Source organism: Herpailurus yagouaroundi, unplaced genomic scaffold (assembly GCF_014898765.1).
Source record: "Herpailurus yagouaroundi ecotype Mexico unplaced genomic scaffold, PumYag 77, whole genome shotgun sequence".
Classification (NCBI taxonomy): domain Eukaryota; kingdom Metazoa; phylum Chordata; class Mammalia; order Carnivora; family Felidae; genus Herpailurus; species Herpailurus yagouaroundi.
This window is the reverse complement of record NW_024412388.1, coordinates 76,406,292-76,425,586: the sequence shown is the minus strand read 5'-3', so window position 1 is coordinate 76,425,586 and position 19,295 is coordinate 76,406,292. Positions and strand designations below refer to the sequence as shown.

Below are 19,295 nucleotides of genomic sequence, written 5' to 3'. Positions count from 1 at the left end.
ATTGATCCCATCATGGGGCTCCACCCTCATGACCTCACCTAATGACCCTTCAGGTCCCCACCTCCCAATACCACCCCCAACATGTCCTCCCCGCCCGCGTGGGGCGGGGGGGCGGCCCCCCCACAAACATTCAGTTCATAATACTACCAATAACAAATAAGTCCATACACACAGAGTTCAGCAGCTGGCCAAGTACATGCACATAAATCACTTCATTTGCACCTCATGATTGTTACAGGTGAGTTACCTAGTCTCCCTGTTTTACAGATGAGGAAGCTGAGTTGAGAAAGATTCAGTGATTTCCCCAAGGTCACACACCTAGTAAGTGGCAGCAGTGGAGTGCAAATTCAGGGCTTCTCATTTCAAATCCCGTGTTCTTTCAGCTGCAGCAGGAACCCGGCCATTCCGCCCCTGGTATGAACAACAGTGGTAACAAAGCAGAAACAAGAACTGATGTTTATTTTGAGCCAGTCTCTTTGAAAACATTATCTCCTAGGGTAGGTATTATTACTTTCTCTATTTTACATCCCTGAAAAAACTTACAGTTGTCAGGTTTAAGCCACTTTTCCAGATCATACAGCTACTATGTGGCAGAACAAGTATTTGAACTGGGTCTGGCTGAATCTAGAGATTATGTTCTTAAAGCTTCTGCTCTTTGAAATGCTCTCTGGAAAAACTCTTTCCCATTTTGCAGATGAGAAATGCTCTTTGGAAAATGCTCTTTGGTATGTAAGATGAAAATCTTCTGTCAGACATACTTATTGAGATCTCAGTAGAAATGGATTTCTTGCCCTTTTAGAAGCACTAGTATCCTACAATGTACTCTATTGAAAGCCCTATTTTCTAGGCACTGCAGATGGAGGACAGATGTTTCTTTATGCTCTGAAAGGTCCACTCTATGTAGCTGACCATAATGAGATTGTATCTTGTTCTGCATGTTTCCGAAAAATGGCATTGGACAGATTATTCCAAATGAAAGCCCAATCAAAGGAGTTACTGCATAGATTTGAGGAAAATAACAGGATGTTATTCAGTGGTGTGGGTGGGAACTTTTCATGTCAGAGGTCATTCTGAACCACACACACATTTTGAGATGTGTTCTACCCTCAGATTCAGCCTGAAGTCTGAGCACTACACATATGTCTGGTTGAGATTGATGTGTGTGTGTGTGTGGCGGGGGAGGGTCACAGGTTTGGGGACTGCTGCTGGACTTGATTTCAGTATGATACAGAATTACAGGTAGAATGAAGTCCCTAAGGCCGTGGAGAGGGAGTAGAAACTTGGACTTAGATATGACTATTCAGATAAAGATACTCTCTGTCAGTTACGTTGTTGCCTGGGTGTATTTTATTTAAAAAAAAAATTTTTTTTTCAACATTTATTTATTTTTGGGACAGAGAGAGACAGAGCATGAACGGGGGAGGGGCAGAGAGAGAGGGAGACACAGAATCGGAAACAGGCTCCAGGCTCTGAGCCATCAGCCCAGAGCCTGACGCGGGGCTCGAACTCCCAGACCTCGAGATCGTGACCTGGCTGAAGTCGGACGCTTAACCGACTGCGCCACCCAGGCGCCCCGCCTGGGTGTATTTTAAAGGCCTATTTGGGAAGAATAGTTAGACCCCTAAGATAATATTTCACAGGTTTGTTGTATTATGGGATCATGATTGCAGCCCACAAGAAGGTTTTTAGGGCCAATACACCAATGTGCTTGCATTTTGGCCAAGCTGATTTCCAGGCGAGAAAGTCCATTGAACTCTATGGAGAATCATAGCAGACTGAAATTGGCCTTAGGATCACCTAGCTCAATGTCTTTCATTTTATTGAGGAGGAAACCAAAGTGGACCCGGAGAGGGTTAGTTACATTCTGGAGTCTAACTTAACACAGCTGAGAGAGCATTCCCCAAAGCCCTGATGGACAAAAGTTCAAGGTAGTGGTTGCAGATTTGATTGTGCGTTTGCATAGCATCTAAGAGCACAAACTCCGTGAAGTCAGATGTGCTGAAGCCGATTCCTTTGCTTACTAGCTCTGTGTGCTTTGGTAAGACATCTAACTTCCTTGAGCCTTAGTTTTCCTATCTGTAGAATGGGCACAAGATGTTCATGCTTTAATTTCACCATACCTATTATACCTTCAGGTAATGTACCCACAGTTCTACTCCCTCCTGCTATTTCTTTGCCCTCAAGCCTTTAATGATTCCTCTTCATTTTCATGGTCTGTCCACAAAGGTTCCCCCTTGTAGTTTCTGGCACATACACTTGCTGTTAGGCATTCTGGCTGACCCAGTGGCCCCATGACATAGTCTGCCAATGTCTGGCTTTCTGCCTTTTACTCATTCTCCCTCTGCAACATGCCGGGCACTCTTCTGGTGAAAGGGCATAAAAAAATGAGCAAGATGTGGTTTTGGTCATCAGTTTAGAGAGGAGGAAATCTATAAATAAGCTTCACTACATAGTTATTAAGAATAAAAGCACCTAACTCCAACTTTGGAGAAGGAAGGTGGTCAGGGAAGGTGTTGGAGACAAAATGATACTTCATCTTAGTCTTAAAGCATGAATGGAGGTTTGACCAATACACAGATGATAGGTAGAGAGATGATAGATAATATTCCATATTTCTATGGAAGGAAGGAACTTCCGATTCAAAGAACAGCATGGACAAAGACATGGAAGTTTAGAAAGGCCTGGCAAAGAGGACTGCCATGCAGTTCCATATGGTGGGCTTGCTGGAATGCATGTGGGAAGTCCAGCACTGCCCAGAGGATTTGGATGCTGGCCAAAAAGCCACAAAAAAACATTGGGGTCAGGTCACATCACTGCTTTGTTAAGTCCCAAAGGGCCCCAAAGGGCAAGAACATTAACATTTGCACTGAGTCACATGCAAATGACAGTGTTTGCTGTACTGAGGCTGGGGGCACCTTCCATGCTGCGTGAGAGTGAAAAGTCAACACGGTTACATTTCTGTGACTGCCATTCTGGCCATGTGGCATTGGATTTCATTTTTTCAAGATTCTTCTATTTAGTTACAAGAGATAGGCCTTTTCCTTTAAATCACACTGCCTGGCTATGGGAGGGCAGGTAAGGATGTGACTGTGGTACGAAGGAGACTGCCCTGCTCTCGGCAGCGCCCTGAGTGGTGATGGGTAAGTCTTGTTACCAATGGACAACCTGCATGCCATCCTTTGCACTGTGACTTGGCTACCTGATTGCCTCCAGGGAGATGTAGGTGCTGCCCAAGGGCCTGGCCTGTTTTTTCAGCCATCTCTGGTTTCTGGCCAGAAAAAAGAGGGAGGAAATAAAGGGCCCCAGTGCTCCTGGTGGGCCTCATTCTCCTTTTTCTGGACCAGCATCCTTTTCTCATTTGGAAGAGAGCATCGCCTTCACATGGCAGCCAGTTGGATGGGAAGATACTTATGGAAAATCTCAAAGCTGGGAGCTGAGACTTCCAGTGGATATGGATGCTGTCCACACCAGTTTTACAATCTAGTCAGGCACACGGACATTAAACAAATAGTAGTTACCAAAGTGACGGATACTTCAAAGTAGAGTGCCAGGTGCCATGAGAACGCACGACAGGGGAACCTGAACGGGGACCTGGTCAGGGAGGTACTACACTGAGGAAGTGACCGTTTACCCCAAGAACTGGATGAACAGGAGTTAACTAGGCAAAGGGAGAAAGGAAGAAACTTCTAGGCAAAGAGAAATACATATGCGAGACTGAGGTGGGAAAGGGCAAGTTTTAAAAGATTTTCTACCACATTTGGAGGAAAAGTCATTAGAGCTAACCAGTAGTGAGCACCACCAGGGTCAGACAAGATGCTAAGCATTTTATACAACCTCATGGAATCCTCCTAAAACCGTATTGCCACGAGGGTGGGGCCCTGTTTGTCTCATCCCCGTCATCTCACTGTATCCTCAATACCTAAGGCAGCAGCTGGTTAGAAGCAAACACTTAATATCTGTAGGATAGAGTGTAAATTTTATAGAAGAGGAAACTGAGGCTCAGAGAGATAAGGCTATTCAAGTGTTACTGGTAGAGATGAGACTCCAATCCCACCTGAAGGGCGGAGCTGAGTGCCTTCCCAGCGGCTGGCACCCAGTCTGGCTCTGTGTAGGGCAAAGATCTTGCTTTCTCTTCTTCTAGACACAAGAGAGCCCGAGTGTAGGGCTGGGCACCAGGGCACAGAGGAGGTGCACAGCACACAGCTCCAGGGCAGCTCACCATGTGTCAGGTGAGCCTGAAGGGCACACAGTCTGCCATGGCAGCTGGCACCCAGTTGGATTTGTACCCTAAGTGCAGGGAGAAGCGGACATGTCTCAGTCCACCTAAGACTGGGGTGTGTGTCTCTCCCACTGGAAGCCTGTTTGCCGTTCAGACACTTAGACCCAGAGCCCCAAGCAACAGAAACCTGAGAACTGAAAACTTGGAGGCATCCATCAGCCCCAAGTCAAACTCTGGGCTCAATGTCAGCGGTGATGGATCAGCTTCAGATTGCAAGCTTTGGTGTTAAAGCCCAAGGGGGTCAAGAACCTCACGGGTCACCTTTTTACCTGCCCAACCTCAGGACATTTCTCATTATTGGGATCTGTAACCTGAGCACGATGAAGGCCCTCTTGGGAATGTCCCATCTGCCCTGACCTAGATAGTTCCTCTTCATCATACACCCAGCTCTCCTGATGTGGAGGCATGGCAGAACAGCCCTGGAAAATAATCCCATCCTCCTCCACTTGCTATTATGCTTTAGGTTCTTTGGTGAGAAAAAGTCATAAAACTGAGTCATTTCAAAGGCTCAAAAATAAATGTATGATGTGCTCGAACTCTTAAGAAAATGACTTAACATCAGCCCACTCACTGAGCATTTTATGTAGATGAGAATATTAGAATTGCAGGCGCCCTAGAGAACACCTCAGTTCACCCTCCCATTAGGCTCAGTTAGGCCAGGCCCTTGAGCATGCTGACATATGCAGATCATGCTGGAAATGACATGGCAAGGGTAGATGCTGAATTCCAGAAGTCACAAGGACCCCATCCTCTTTCCCCTGAGGAGCTGGCCTCTAGCATCCTGATCACCACTAAATTCCCTGAGTCACGGCTCCCACTGCAAGAGATGCATGTTAATTTCCTGCAGGCCTTCTAGTCACGGGCTTAGCCAGGGCCTTTGCCGTTTATCCAAGGCAGCACCCAAGCCATCTGGCTCATTTCCAGCCTTGCAAAAAAATTCTCTATGGGCACTCTTTTCTAAGCTGGAGGAATTAGACTCACCACCAGAAGAAAAAGGGAAGAGGGCCAATTTCTTTCATCTCCTAGAAGAATAGAAAAACAACGAATGCGATTGCACAAAGTTATTTGGTAAGTCATGTTCCCTTCCTCAGCGGAGCTCCGTGGTGAATGGGGCACAGGCAGCATCCAAGAGCTGCAGTCCCACTGTGTGTATGGAGACAGCTGATCCGGGTGACTCACAGTGGGCCTGGCGTGCCACTTGCCTTAAAAGGCAGGCATTTTGGGGGCGCCTGGGTGGCGCAGTCGGTTAAGCGTCCGACTTCAGCCAGGTCACGATCTCGCGGTCCGGGAGTTCGAGCCCCGCGTCGGGCTCTGGGCTGATGGCTCAGAGCCTGGAGCCTGTTTCTGATTCTGTGTCTTCCTCTCTCTCTGCCCCTCCCCTGTTCATGCTCTGTCTCTCTCTGTCCCAAAAATAAATAAACGTTGAAAAAAAAATTTTTTTTTTAAATAAAAAAAATAAAAAAATAAAAAGGCAGGCATTTTGAAGAAGCAAATGCCAAGGAAATCTGTGCTTCAAGGAGTGGGTTCTTCGCTTGGGTTCAGGCTTTTTCCATGCTTAGCAGCGCATTCAGCCAAAAGGCAAAGCTGGGGAGGGACACACCATCAGCTTGGGGTGAGGAACACAGCTTTTTATCTGGATCATGGCACGAATTCAGTAAGGGCAGCAGAACCCGCTCCTCCAAATGTCTAAATCAGCAGAATGAATTTAGAACGAATTTAGCCTGAACTGTGATTTGTAGTCTTTTTGCAAGTCTAAAATGCCTGCCAGCATTTCCCTATCATAAATCAGGACTCTCAGGGAGCTAAACTGCAGTTCTGTAGTAAAACCCAAACTCGCTTCGAGCCTCATCTGTACCTCGAAACGAAAACCAAAATGTTAACAACTCTTTTTTTTCTTTTTTTTTTTTAACAAGATGAGGGTCTTTATCCAACATCTCCCACAGGATTCAAAATTCAGAATGGTACCATAGTTTAGGTTAGGACATTTAAATAAAAACTGCATTTTCAAAAAAACCCATCAAGTTTAAAAATACATTAGCCCTTTGGATGAAATTTTGTATTTACACCAAAGGGTGTTTAAAACTGTGTTTGTGCATATGTGTGTGTCTGTGTGCAGATTATCTTTTTCCCAGAATATTTAGAGTCTGCACATCATAAAGGGCAGAAAACCGTATGAGATGCCGAACTCCTCAGCTGTCCTCGCAACCCCATCACTTACTTGCCATAGGACCTTCACAGTGTGCACGATACAAGAAGTGGAGATTTAGTGCCACAGAGTCCCCAGTTCAAAACCTGGCTCTGCCACCAACCATACAGCCTCATATATGACATAATAAGTTGTTTGACTTGCCTGGACCGATTTCTTTTTCTATAAATGGAGATAATGCCTGCCTTAATATGTTTTAAGCCTTAAAGTTTACGAAGTCTCTGGCAGATGCTCAATAATGGTAACGCTTGAGGATGTCTCTTTCAGAGCCTCGTTTTCTTATGAGTGAAATGGGGACGGGAGCCTAAAGTGCTTTGCATCCAGTAATGCACCGTGCACAGGAGGGACTGTTCTTGAGACGTAAGATGCAGCTGAAATGAATGCGGCTCGTTAGGGAATGCACAGGACTGGGGTTAGGGAGGAGGCCTGCATGCTAATCTTGGCACTTCCACTCTTGGGTTAAATATAGATTAGCTGTGCTTCTGAGAGCCAGCCGGCGCGAGTGCAGAGAGTATTCAACAGGGGGACATGCAGATAGGTGCCAGCTCCCTCTGACGGTGGGTCTGTGATCTTGAAAAAGCCAGTTAGGCTTTCCTCTACAGAAAAGTCTACATGGTTCCTTCCGATTGGAAAGTTCTAAAATTCTAGGATTGCATTCGGGAATGAGGGAGCAAATAAAATGGACAGGAAGTGACTCACTGGCTCAGGAGAGGACAAACTAGGACAGATATGGGGCAGGAGGAGGCACTGGGCTAAAAGCAATGGGAAGAGACCAGTGAGCTCTGAAAACCGGAGTCCTCTGTGAGTCTTCAAACTCCAAGGTGGGGGAGAGAGGAGGAAGGGCTGAGGTTAAGTGTTCTTTACCTCCACCTCTGTAGAAATAGGCTTTGCAGACCTGTGAGTTGAATAGGATTCCTCTTCTGAACAGTCATGAGACCTTGGCAAATGTTACACTTTTCAAGTTGGTTTTCTCATCTGTAAAATAGGAATAGCACACCAAAAGGTTGTTGGCTGGATTGAGCCGGTGCATATGAACAAGCTCATAGAGCACCTGGCGTGTGGCAGGTGTTCAGTAACATTACTGTTGTATTCCATTATGCTATTCCCCCTTCGGTGATGGGCACCAAGCTGAAGGATCAGGGACAAATGATTAGATTTTTATCTTTTCTCAATTTGAAATCATGAATGAGGCTCCTGATGGATCATTCTGCCCAGGTATCACAAGCCCGGTAAATTTTCCTCAAGCCTCTTCAAGCAGACTGAATCAATTCTCCCTTCACTTGGCTACTTCTTCAGCCTTTCCCTTTTCACAGATCAATTGCCGGATACTGGCTCTATTATGACAAGGGTTACAGAACTGTTCTCTTCCCTCCATAGTGATCTAAGTAGTTTCTCTGGGAAGCACTACTGAGACACTAAGACAAGGATGGGAATCCCAGTACAGTTCAGGCAAAGACTAGAAGGAGGCTCCCCTCACAGGGGTGGCATTCGGTCTTCCTGGGGTTTAAATATTTGCGTGGGGCACTAATTTACATGGACCGTCAAATGTCATTGAAATAATTAGAATTAGGGGACCAGTCAACTCAGGTTTCCATTTGTAATTCTTTAGGTTCACCAGCCTAAGGGATGCAAATTGGTCCTACTGCCATTCAGTATACTGAAGAAGTCTCTTATTTGGAATTTGAAATTGTGACAAGAAACCCCATTCTAGGAAGGAAGCATCTTGATAAGTGAAAGGGATTTATTTTGGGGAGTACAAGCTAAAACGTCATCCTTAGTATGACTGAATACTCTCAAAGATGGGATTTAGTAACGGGTGAGGATATGGAACTTGGGAGGACGTAATTAGGAAAATGCTAAATAGCACAAGCAGAGAGGGGTGGGGAGGGAGAGGACGGGGGCCAGGAGAGGGGATATTTCTGTACTTCCAAGGGAACAAAGAGGTGAGCCCCAGTGGCTGGCTGGTCTGCTCCTGAGTCCCAGGAGAAGAGACTCAGAGCAGCAATGCTATGAGCAGACAGGTCTCATTTGCCCGATAGCTCCTGCCCCCAGCTGTCTCTAGCTCATTCTTGGGAGTTTTGTTTTGGGAGAAAGGAATAATTAGACAGTTGAACCAAAAGTTCGTGATTTTTACTACTAGGAGACCAAGTCCCCTATCTCTACCAAATACATATTAAATAAATACTCAAAGCATATTTTTAAAGGGGGTGCCAAATTCTTACCTGCCCAGGGCACCCACATTTCTGGTCCTGGTGCCGGGTGCTACATGAGGCTTTCTGAGCACATCTCATTTGAAATGGAGTCACTGAGCTTCAATGGGGGCCATGGAATTCTCAAGATCTTGGGGGCTGCATTTGATCAAGGCAAGGCAAGGAGAAATGGAGTAACAGGGGAGGAAGTAGATGCTGGTCAACTTCTATTTGAAGTTATTTGATTTATTCTCATCTCAGCGGCAGAGGGAGGCAGAGAGTAAAAAATGGTGTGGGCCAAGCCCTACACAAACAATAGGCATGTGTAAAAAGGCATACAAAATTCAAGGTATTTATTATGAGGAAGAATTTGAAAAGCTTCTGAGTAGCACACAGGCAGTTCTCTAGAATCATTGGTATTTAGGAGGGAAGACTCATAATTCTAGTGTAGAGGATGATGAGACCACACAGGATGAAAAGAGGTTTGTTATTTAAAAAAGACTACGTATTTTTAAAAAATGACTTTTTTGGGGCGCCTGGGTGGCGCAGTCGGTTGAGCGTCCGACTTCAGCCAGGTCACGATCTCGCGGTCCGTGAGTTCGAGCCCCGCGTCAGGCTCTTGGGCCGATGGCTCGGAGCCTGGAGCCTGTTTCCGATTCTGTGTCTCCCTCTCTCTCTGCCCCTCCCCCGTTCATGCTCTGTCTCTCTCTGTCCCAAAAATAAATAAACATTGAAAAAAAAAAAATTTAAAAAATGACTTTTTTTTTCTGATCCTCCTTTGGCTTACAGATCTGTTTTCTTCTGTAAACATGGGGCTTGAATTCAAGGTGCAACGCTGTGCCTTTGGAGAAACCGCTTTTCTCTAGACCTCAGAGAGGAGAGGGACTGAGCCTGCAGCTCTCAGGAGAAGGGGAGAGAGCCCACAAAGGCATGGGTGGGCGCAGCCTCTCCCGTGCCATCAGGCCTTCACTGCATTCTGGAAAAACCACTCTGTGGTGTGGAAGGGAATGCCAGAGAATGTGAAGCCACACTTAAGCATGCTTGGGGGGCCTGGTCAGTGCCCAGTAGGCTGTCAGCACAGGACCCCAGCGTCCCAAGGCTCCTAGCAGTCCCTGAATGCCTGCTGACGCCTTACATCACACACTGGCTTCCTCTCCTCCGTGTCTCTCCCATTCCTCAAGCGCTTCCAGGTGGGTGAATGCCTCCCTTGAAGTACTTCATTTCCAGGGGAAAATGTGGCCATCTGGTTTCAGCAGTCATTTTCCTTCATAATCTGGTTCAGTATATGTCGAGTTCTGTCTTCCAGCAGAGGAAAGACTTTTATCAGGCATCTAATGTGTTCCTGAAAGTGTGTGCGTAGGGTGGGTGGGCCGGGGGCGGCAGGTAGGAGTTTGAGAGAAAGAGAGACAGAAAGTCTTGTATCCAAAAGGTCAAACTATCGTGTGCTTATTTTACCCCAAAATTCCATTTTTCCTCTTTTACTAAACCTCAAAATTTCACCTCGCAGTTCTCTACTTTTTATTTTTCTGGCCCACTGTTCAGCGTTAGTACTAAACTAACAGTAAATGGAGAAATGAGAGCTGAGAGGGGGAGGCCTGGGTTGCTTTGTGGGCATGGGTCCCCAAGGATGAGCACCATTGGAAAGAGGGACCTATTTAGGATTGTGACAGATTTCACCCCTCCCTGCCTCCTGCCCCAACATATTATATTCTAGAATCAATCCGGCTCTTTTCAGGGGCTTGTTATTTTGTGAGCGTTGTAGCATATTTTGAAAACTCCTACTCTTGTTAGGAGATTCACACGTAAATCTAAAATCCATCATCTGGTGAACGATATAACAGTACAGCTGCACAGGGACAAATTAGTACAGTGAACTTCTTCCAACATTTAATCTCTTTTTATTTGCCATTTGTTATAAAAACGGAATCTTTACTTTACACAAAAGCTACTTTAAAACAGGAAAGTTTACCAAAAACCACTGAATCTCAGGCAAAGGGATTCACCACCAAAATGCAGATTTACTACATGGTAAACCTGAGGGCCAAAAACATTCAACTCACAACATGATCTTATATTTTCTAATAATTCATTACCAGAAGCAAAACCCGAGCACGTACGTGTTTGAGAAAATACGTGACAAAGATAAAATAATAAATGCTAGCTTTCACCGTGAAGCTAACCTAAGCAAATGTTTCCACCCAAGATTGGCCCGTTATTTCACTCAGAGTGAAACATTTGCAGAGCTTTAAAAATATTTCAAACATAAATATTTAGGCTTATACACAACACATATGCACAAACATATCCATTCTAATTCTATGCCCCTTTGTATTTTTTTAAATTGCACCATCTCTGTTAGAGATAATATACAACATGCAGGAGACATTCATAATTGTTTTTCTCAGCAGTGGGGTATTCTACAAGTCAAATGCAAAGCTGAAATATGAATGAAGGTCAACTGGAAGCCATCTCAACTCAGTACGTTAACTCATATATTCTGCATTAATGCTTTAGTGTTGATGAAATTGTTCATATATATATATATATATATATATATATATATATATATATATAAAGTTGAAGAGAATGTAGTCCATTACCAAAGGTACTGAGGAGATAGTTCCCAGTGGATGTAGAAGTGATGGATCAGGAACAAGAGGAAACCAATTAAATAGGACCGCAGGTTTTCACTGCTTTCACATTCGACTGAACATAAGATATAATTATATCCAGGGCATTTCCAACAGTCATTAGTTTATCCCATTTCATGTATATAATGTCTTCATAATTCAAGTGAGGATACAAAATAGCTCCTCCCCCTCCCACCGGCCTTCCTCTTGTTTCCAGAAAGAAATAAACACAGATTTTGATGCAATATACAGTTCTGGGAAACCAAGTGGACTTACAGTTATATTCTCATGCTTTTGGTAGGCATGAGAGATCATTGATTGAATCAGCTCTAAATACTGCAGGGATGGGTAAAGTGGGGCTTCTATATCAGGCATCATTATAGGCCTTGGTTTCCCCCCAAATAAATACACGCTCAAGTACGACTCCAAGTTCTCTAGCACAAATATATTCTGTTATGTACAAGTGCTGACCAAATTTAAGGAGGTGAGTGAGTGGAGAAGGACAACAACATACCTATGCAGTTAGGACAATACGAAGAGAAAATGTAAAGATGGAAGGAGGGTTTTATTGGAAATACAAGGAAATAAAGCTATAAATCCACAGAATAACTGTTTGATTATTTTAATGGTTTCTGAACCCGTCAGTATGCAATATTTTAAACATACAAAATTTACATCATGAAACACATGAAGAACAGAAACAAATATTGTCACTCTCAAACAATAAAATTACGCAGATAACTCACTGCAGCTTACCATAGCACAGTGGTAAGCTTACCACACAAACTGGAGCTACGCCACAGTGCTGAGAGCCTACGGATCTCTACTTACCCTGTTTAACACAAACATTTGTTAAGGGACAGTGAAATACGGTGACATCCCGGGAGAAAAATTAAGACTGAGGATGAAGAATGAAAACACACATCTGTGTGCCCCACAGACATATCTTTATGTAGGTTAGGGAAAGAACACTATACCTCACCAGGAGTGCTCAAAACTGCTCTGGTGTGTGTGTCCCTATGTGTGCACAAGCTTAGCTATGTGCATCTGGGTAGGTCTGTAAATAAAACGAACCTATGCCATTGCTAGCATAAGCCATCAACTTTGTTCTGAATAACATCCACATTGACTTTTTGGAACATGCACTGTGCATTCTTGGAAGTCAAATGCCAACTAAAGTCTCATAATGGGACAAACTGCATTTTCCTCATTGAAAAGCCTCTGAAATGAATTTGAACACTTGCAAAATAGACACTTTGCAAAATAAACACCTGTTCCAAGAGTGCAGTAAAGGTGACATCAAACACCACGTCCTCATGTGTCAAGTGGTGGCCTCACAGTTCATTCCATCAGTGCTGTGTGAATTGAAAAGCTACCTCAACACTGGTATGTAGGATTAAACAGAAATCTAAAAACTATGGCATCAAACAACAAAGCGTGCACCAGTAACTGTACCCCAGTGTTTGGAAAGCAGCTTACAGTATTTATCACTGACCCTGATAGTAATGTGCTTCCAGAAATTGAAAGAAGCGATGAGGAAGATTTAGTCAATGACTTTTGCAGGAGAAGTTATATGTAGTTTGTGAGAATGATAGCCAATCTGAAATTTGCTTCGAAAACTCTTCTTTATGGAGGAGGGTGGGATTTTTCATATTATGGCTAATTATATGGCCAAAACCATTCAGATACCTCTTCGTGTATCATATTCACAGCCAAAACTTAAGATAAATCCTATCCAACTTTGGAATTAGTACGCCTGACAATTTTAGTGTGAAACATTAAAATGGCCATTAACTTACGTTAAAAAAAAGAAAACAAAAAACCCTAGATACAGTCAGAATCTGTTTTCTAAAGTCCTAGATGAAAGAAAGTTTCGTCAGTTAGGCCTGGGTCCCTGAGAACTTGAATGTTCTGACTAAAGGCAAGTTTTGGTAGGAATTAACATTTTTACACTGCTCTGTCTCATTCAGAATAAAAATAACCTTTTAGGCAGCTTCTGGCGTTAATAGATTTATATAATATTATTCAAATTACATTTGATGCAGACAATTCTTTTTTCTGAGCTGCAGTTCAGGGGTGTGTGGCGGGTGAGGGGGGCTGCAGATTTTGCTACAATTTCAAGACTCATCTTCATCTTCCTGGAACAGGCAAAGCAAGACACAACATACCATACATCACAGTTCTATGTTTACAGTACTCTTTATCCATAGTGTTTTCCAGTTTTGTCTGGGTGCAGTTAGTAGGTTACTTCATCATTAACACCCCAAATGAGACAGGCATCATCATGCCTAGACCCGCTGGAGAAAAACACAGTAAAACTGTACATTTTCCCAAAAATGAGTCACTTGATTTTATTCATTTTAAAACATGCATGATAATAAAAGGCTAAACACAAAGCTCTTTATAAAAAAAAAGAGCAGAATGTATTCCAGGAAAGTCAGACAAAGGCATGAGATGAATTTCAGTTAAATGGATCTACTTTGTGAGCTCTGAGAGTTCTTCTTAAATACTGAATAGAGGCCGAGTGTTTTACATTATAATCATATCTAGAGATCATGCAGCTGGAGAAGAAAAGTATTTTGCTTTAAGTCTTAATTTCTCCAAGTGTTTTGAAGTCAGTTTTAAGGAGTCAAATCTGTACCTCTCCCCTCCATCACAGTTTTTGAAGTAATTAAGAATTGTACCCGTACAATAGCACAGCAACTAGGGAAGAGAGAGGTAGATGATGTGGCCATCCTCTTATAAGGAAACCCCCCAAATATTTTAGGGCATGAAACACAAGGCTTTTGTTATCCAAAAGTAATGAGTTGCAGAGTACAAAAACATTCTGGAGCAGAATGCACACAAGTAGGAGACGCGTAAGTAGCCCAAACCAAGCACATTAATAGTAAATTCTTAAAGAAATGCATGTGTTCTCTGTACCTTACAAAAATTATTCTCACAGATTTTGAATCCAAGATTATACAATAGAAAATATTTATATGCTTTACATTTAATATAAAAATTATTAGCAAATAAAAAAGGCTTTGATGATACACAAGAAGAGATTTTAGAGAATACATGAATTTTTAGGAGGCCCTGAGGAGGACATGCCCTAAGCACCCTGTCCTTTTCTATGCAAGGGCCAAAGGCAAGCACTTTCTCAGGGTTCACCACAGTTTTTTTTTGTTTGTTTTTTTTTTAGGGCTCACCGTTGTTGAGAGAAAACAAGATGGAGTAAGACTCGAGCAAGCTGGGACAGGAAGTAAAAATCAAGCCAAGAAGGAATTCTGCCAAGCACAATGCACACCCTGCCTAAAAATATTTAAGAATAAATCATAGAGTGTGGAGTGTACACCAAGGACATTTATATTGATGAATTTATGAGCGAGGTGATAAATACCAAAACAGGAAGTCAGTTAAAACAAGTGTGCAAGTAAGTAAGTAGCGGGGAATTGGGGAGGGAGATGAAAGAATGCCTAAGCTTCAAGGTAAAAACTGCAAGGGAGAGACTCAGGAATTTCATGTCCCCCATGCCACCCTCCAAGTGTACTTCTCACATCTTAATAAGTTAAAAGTCAATGATTCACAAAACTTTTAGTTCAGTGTTAACACTTTTTACCTGTTTAATGTAGGGCTAGACACTGAGTTGCCTTAAAGACATCTGGTTATAGTTAGTCATAATTATTACCCATTTTTCATCGTTATAACTTAGGAAATTTTAGCTCTCGTTTAAAGCCCTGGGGCAAACATTTAAAAGGTATTTCCCCTTTCGGTCAACATTTATCTAAGCACGTCTGCAAGCGTTCTGTTACAGGGAGAGGAAGAGTGTTGAGCAAATTCTCCTCGACAATCAGACAGCTCCGTTTTAGGGACTGACACCCTTCTAGTTCAGGAGGGAGTGTTTCCAGGTAATTACCAATGAGCTCCAGATGAGTAAGGTTCGACAGCTCACCCACGTGAGGGGACAAACTCATCAGGCTATTTTTCCCCAAAAGTAAACACTGCAGCTTTTTGCACTGAAACAGCCCATCTGGTAGCATCTCAATCTGGAAAGGGAAAAAAAGAAGCCAGTGAAACTGGTTTTCCATGGCCTATGATAATGCATTTATTTATTTATACCCCTACCTTTCCCCAAAAACACTTCTAGACATTTACAGGGATACATAGAACAATGATGACACATTCGAAGTAGATGGAAAAGATAAAGGAAAAGTAAGAACATCCTGACATGAAGTCAGCACTGAGACCTACCGTGAACTTCCAAACCCTTGCTGTACATATGGGTGGGCAAAAGACTTGGTTCTAAGCATTCTAACAAGCAGTCTCAAATAAAATCTAATTAGTCACATACTCATTGTCCCTAAGGAAAAAAAAAAACCAACAACAGTATTTCAGGAAAATCGTAATTATTCTTGAGGCGGAGTTACTGTGTAATGTAATGAGCAACATCCTCAAAAACATCGTGAGTACAGACACAAGGCTCTTTCTCAGAGTTTCAGACTACAGACTGAAAACTTTATTCTGTTAAAAGAAAAAAGTCAACAGAAGCAGAAACAGGAAGCTATGATCATATATCATTTCATGCACATTTCTTTCCCCTCTATATACACACTCGTGAATATTTACCCTTCTTCTTGCTCTCTGGCAGTTTCAATTAAATCATGCAACACAAAGAAGTGATTTAACATATGATAAACGCCTGAAATTAGGTCAACTCCTACAGCTGCTCAAAGGAGCTGCCCCCCCTCGTGGTGGGTAGGTTGCACGTGAATTTCTAAGGGAGCCCCATTGCATACATGAAAGATAGTTTATCGGAAAAGACATCCAGAGAAGAGCTGAGAGTAAGCATTCTCAATTCTTGGCATGCCACAGAGATGTGAGTTTGCACCAGGCAGCACTGGACAGCACACGCTGCAATCTACAATACTCCACATATTTATGTACCTGTGGATGGGGCATCTTTTCAACTATGAAGTAATGCAGGCTCCTTGGATCAGGAAGTGGCTTTGTTAGACAAGGGATGAAAGGGGCACTCAGGGGCTCAGTCTGCTCCTGTGTTGGGCTAACATAGCCCCACCGAGCCAGCCCTCTGCTGGAATTTCCAGGACCATCCAAAACTATCTCCTTAGAAGGATAAATACTCTCTACACAAACTAAAAAATGGTCAAACTGCATTCAAACCTGCTCATTATATTGGAAATTACCCTCTCTTCCATTCCCCACAAATACACTCAATGCTGGATATCCCAGAAAACAGATCGAATGATCACCATTGCTAAGAATGACATTCAATATAACTCATCATTGTATGTCAAAATACTAGGTATAAGCAAAGAAAAGATATCTTCCCTCCTATTTCACTCCCCTTCCAAGAATGCAGATGTAAACCCCCACATCCGCGGATTTCAATGTAGACATGTAGCAGAGGGATAAGTGACAGGGGAAATGTAGCCCCTTTCTAATGCAACCTCTTCTGGTCATATACCTGCAGCTCAGAAGTAGGGTCAGCGATGGATAAGTAGAGGAAACAATCTGTCCTCTGCAATGTGCTCAGAGTTGAGAGTGTCCACTGGTGTCTAAACAATGACTTAGGCAAACCAGTTGAATAGAGGGTAGGCTTGGCTCATTTGTATTCAGAAGATGCATGCAGAGATCCTCCTTTTGTGCCAGGCTCCCAGTTAGGTCTTGGGGTTAAAGTGCTGAGAAGACAGATGAGTCTTTAAGGACCTTGGTCTAATGCAGGGTTTTTCAACCTGCAACGTTGACAATTTGGGTGGGATAATTCCTTTTGTGGGGGGTGCCCTGTGTATTATACACTGTTTAGCAGCATCCCGGGCCTCTGCCTACTAGATGCCAGGACTATGCCCCTCCTCAGCCATGATAATAAAAAATGTCTTCAGACAAAAGTCTCTTGTGGGGCAAAGTGCCCCCATTTGAGTAGCACTGGACTAATAGGTAGGAAATACTAGACAATTTTGTGAATAATTAGTCTCTGCTGGGAAGGAGTGTCCTGCTCAGGGCTGTATCAGGGACTCCCCCATCTCCCTTCTTCAGTCAGCTTCCAGATCCCCAGCAAGTACCTTGTTTTGTTGGATTCCTTTCCACTGAATAAATACCCTGAAGCCATTGCCATCACTGCCCTGCCTGGCTATCAGCACACTACCATGTTCTCACCAAATCTTCTTTCAAATTTCTGAATCTGTGGGGCACCTGGGTGGCTCGGTTAAGCACTGGACTCTCGAGACTGGCTCAGGTCATGATCTTGCTGTCGTGATCTCACAGGTGTGAGATCGAGCCTTGCGGCTGGCTCTGGGTTGAGCATGGAGCCTGCTTGGGATTTACTCTCTGTCCCTCCCCCGCTCACCCTCTCTCTCAAAAGAAACACACGTTCAAATCTCTAAATTTGTCATTTTTAGTGACTTCTCAGCCCTCAAAGACCGGAGGAGGATTTCACAATGTGATGGGAGTGAGCTACTGGGCCAGGCCCTCATCAGAGGCCTCTCAGCTGTGCTGCTGTCATGAAAGTGAGTCAAGAGCTGTGGTTAGTGGTGCTGCTTCCTGAGTGCCAAGTGTCCACCTCAGGGACTTTCTCTCAGAGTCAGCGTCCAACTGAGGCACAAGACCCTTATTCACCTGCCTGACTTGAATTATGTTAAAGGAGGCTGGGGAGCTGTGTTAAGAGACTCAAGACTTTCTTTCAATTAAGCAATTTTATACTGAAAAAAAAAAATCTACTTACAAACCTTTAAACAGTTTGCCCTGAAACTTACAAAAACACCAAAAATATTTTTCCTGGGCCAATTCATTTTATAAAAAATGTTAGATAGCCTTTCTTTATACTGAATTCATGTAACATGCTCTTTACTAGACAATATACACAAGCCAAAAACGAAAAACTTACCCTAATGGACTACTGATTTCTTTTATAAGATCATAAGAAATGTTTTCAGGGTATCAGGGAGATGATAAACTTTATAAACAGAATGTTTTTATAGAACTATAATACACACACACACACACACACACACACACACACACACACACACAGCTATGAAATCAACTGAAAAAAAGACAGAAATGAATAGCTACATCCTAGAATTCTCCAGCAACAAAGTATCTTTAACAAAATGTAGTAGAGCCCCCAGAACATCCAGGGAAGGAAGGTCCTCCTCCTGTGTCTATTGTGGACACCGACAATGAGTACTCCCCTGTTTCCAGAGGCTGAGACCTTATTTCAGAATCCATCTCAATGTCAGATTCCCCCCCCACCCCCCGTTTTTTTCCCTGGCCATTGACACATCATCTCAGAACATGCTAACCAAATCCATAAAATCCAATTGTTTCAGGAAACAGAAATGAAATATTTCCATTTCTAAGGAGTGATGTCAAAAACGAGTACTACCGCATAAACGATTTTCTGAAGGAATTTCTACTGCCAGCCAGAAGTCTTTGCACTAAGAAAAGACATGCATTAAATTCACAAATGTCGAAATTGGAAGACCTGGGTGCAAATTGGAGTGGTTTTTAAGATTTGAGCGAAACTATGAAGTCCTCCTTTTCCTTGCTTCTCCATCACCTTCGGTACCATCATAATGCAATCACACTTTGGCATTGGGTTAGAGGTAGACGCTGCCTCCCCTTCTCCCATCCCCCGTGCCCACACAGCACTGCTTCCCACGTAACAGCATTTGGTCTGACGCGCCTGTGATGCGCCAGAGCGGGCGCTGGAACACCTGCCTTCCACCCTAGGTCCATCACTAGGAGCTTCAGACTTCAGGAACATCATCCTGAGCGTCAGTTTCAGTTTCGGTAAAATGAGGGTAATAACTAGAGCAGAGGTTGGAGAAGTCTCTCTCTACATGAGCAGGCCAGTAAATATTTTAGGCTTTGTGTTAAAAGGCAAAACTGAAAATATTATGTAGATACTTTTACAACAAGACAGAAAAAATTTCATACATTTTTCAGTTATTAAATTCAAAATATAATAACTGAGTATAAATTTTTTGTAG

At 43.2% G+C, this 19,295-nt stretch overlaps 1 protein-coding gene and 2 long non-coding RNA genes across 7 annotated transcripts in view; 2 read left to right on the top strand and 1 right to left on the bottom strand.

Annotated features, from left to right (window-relative positions):
• The window catches only part of LOC121027442 (uncharacterized), a 9,649-nt gene extending 1,421 nt beyond the window's left edge, over positions 1-8,228 (top strand). The window contains exons 2-3 of the long non-coding RNA XR_005788741.1: positions 384-497; positions 8,095-8,228. This is a non-coding gene — a long non-coding RNA (uncharacterized LOC121027442). The remainder of the gene's footprint in view (positions 1-383; positions 498-8,094) is intronic.
• LRRC8B (leucine rich repeat containing 8 VRAC subunit B) overlaps positions 292-19,295 on the bottom strand; it is an 80,020-nt gene continuing 61,016 nt past the window's right edge. The window contains exons 5-6 of one of the 5 annotated variants that reach the window (XM_040470905.1): positions 15,203-15,332; positions 292-411 (exon numbers count right to left, since the gene is read on the bottom strand). In XM_040470905.1, the coding sequence (XP_040326839.1) occupies positions 380-411; positions 15,203-15,332 (162 nt within the window). In that variant the 3' untranslated portion in view covers positions 292-379. The other 4 variants (XM_040470902.1, XM_040470904.1, XM_040470901.1 and 1 more) reach the window with 4 other exon arrangements.
• On the top strand, positions 9,468-14,638 carry LOC121027443 (uncharacterized). Its single transcript, XR_005788742.1, has 2 exons — positions 9,468-9,864; positions 14,489-14,638. It is a non-coding gene; the product is annotated as an uncharacterized LOC121027443 (long non-coding RNA).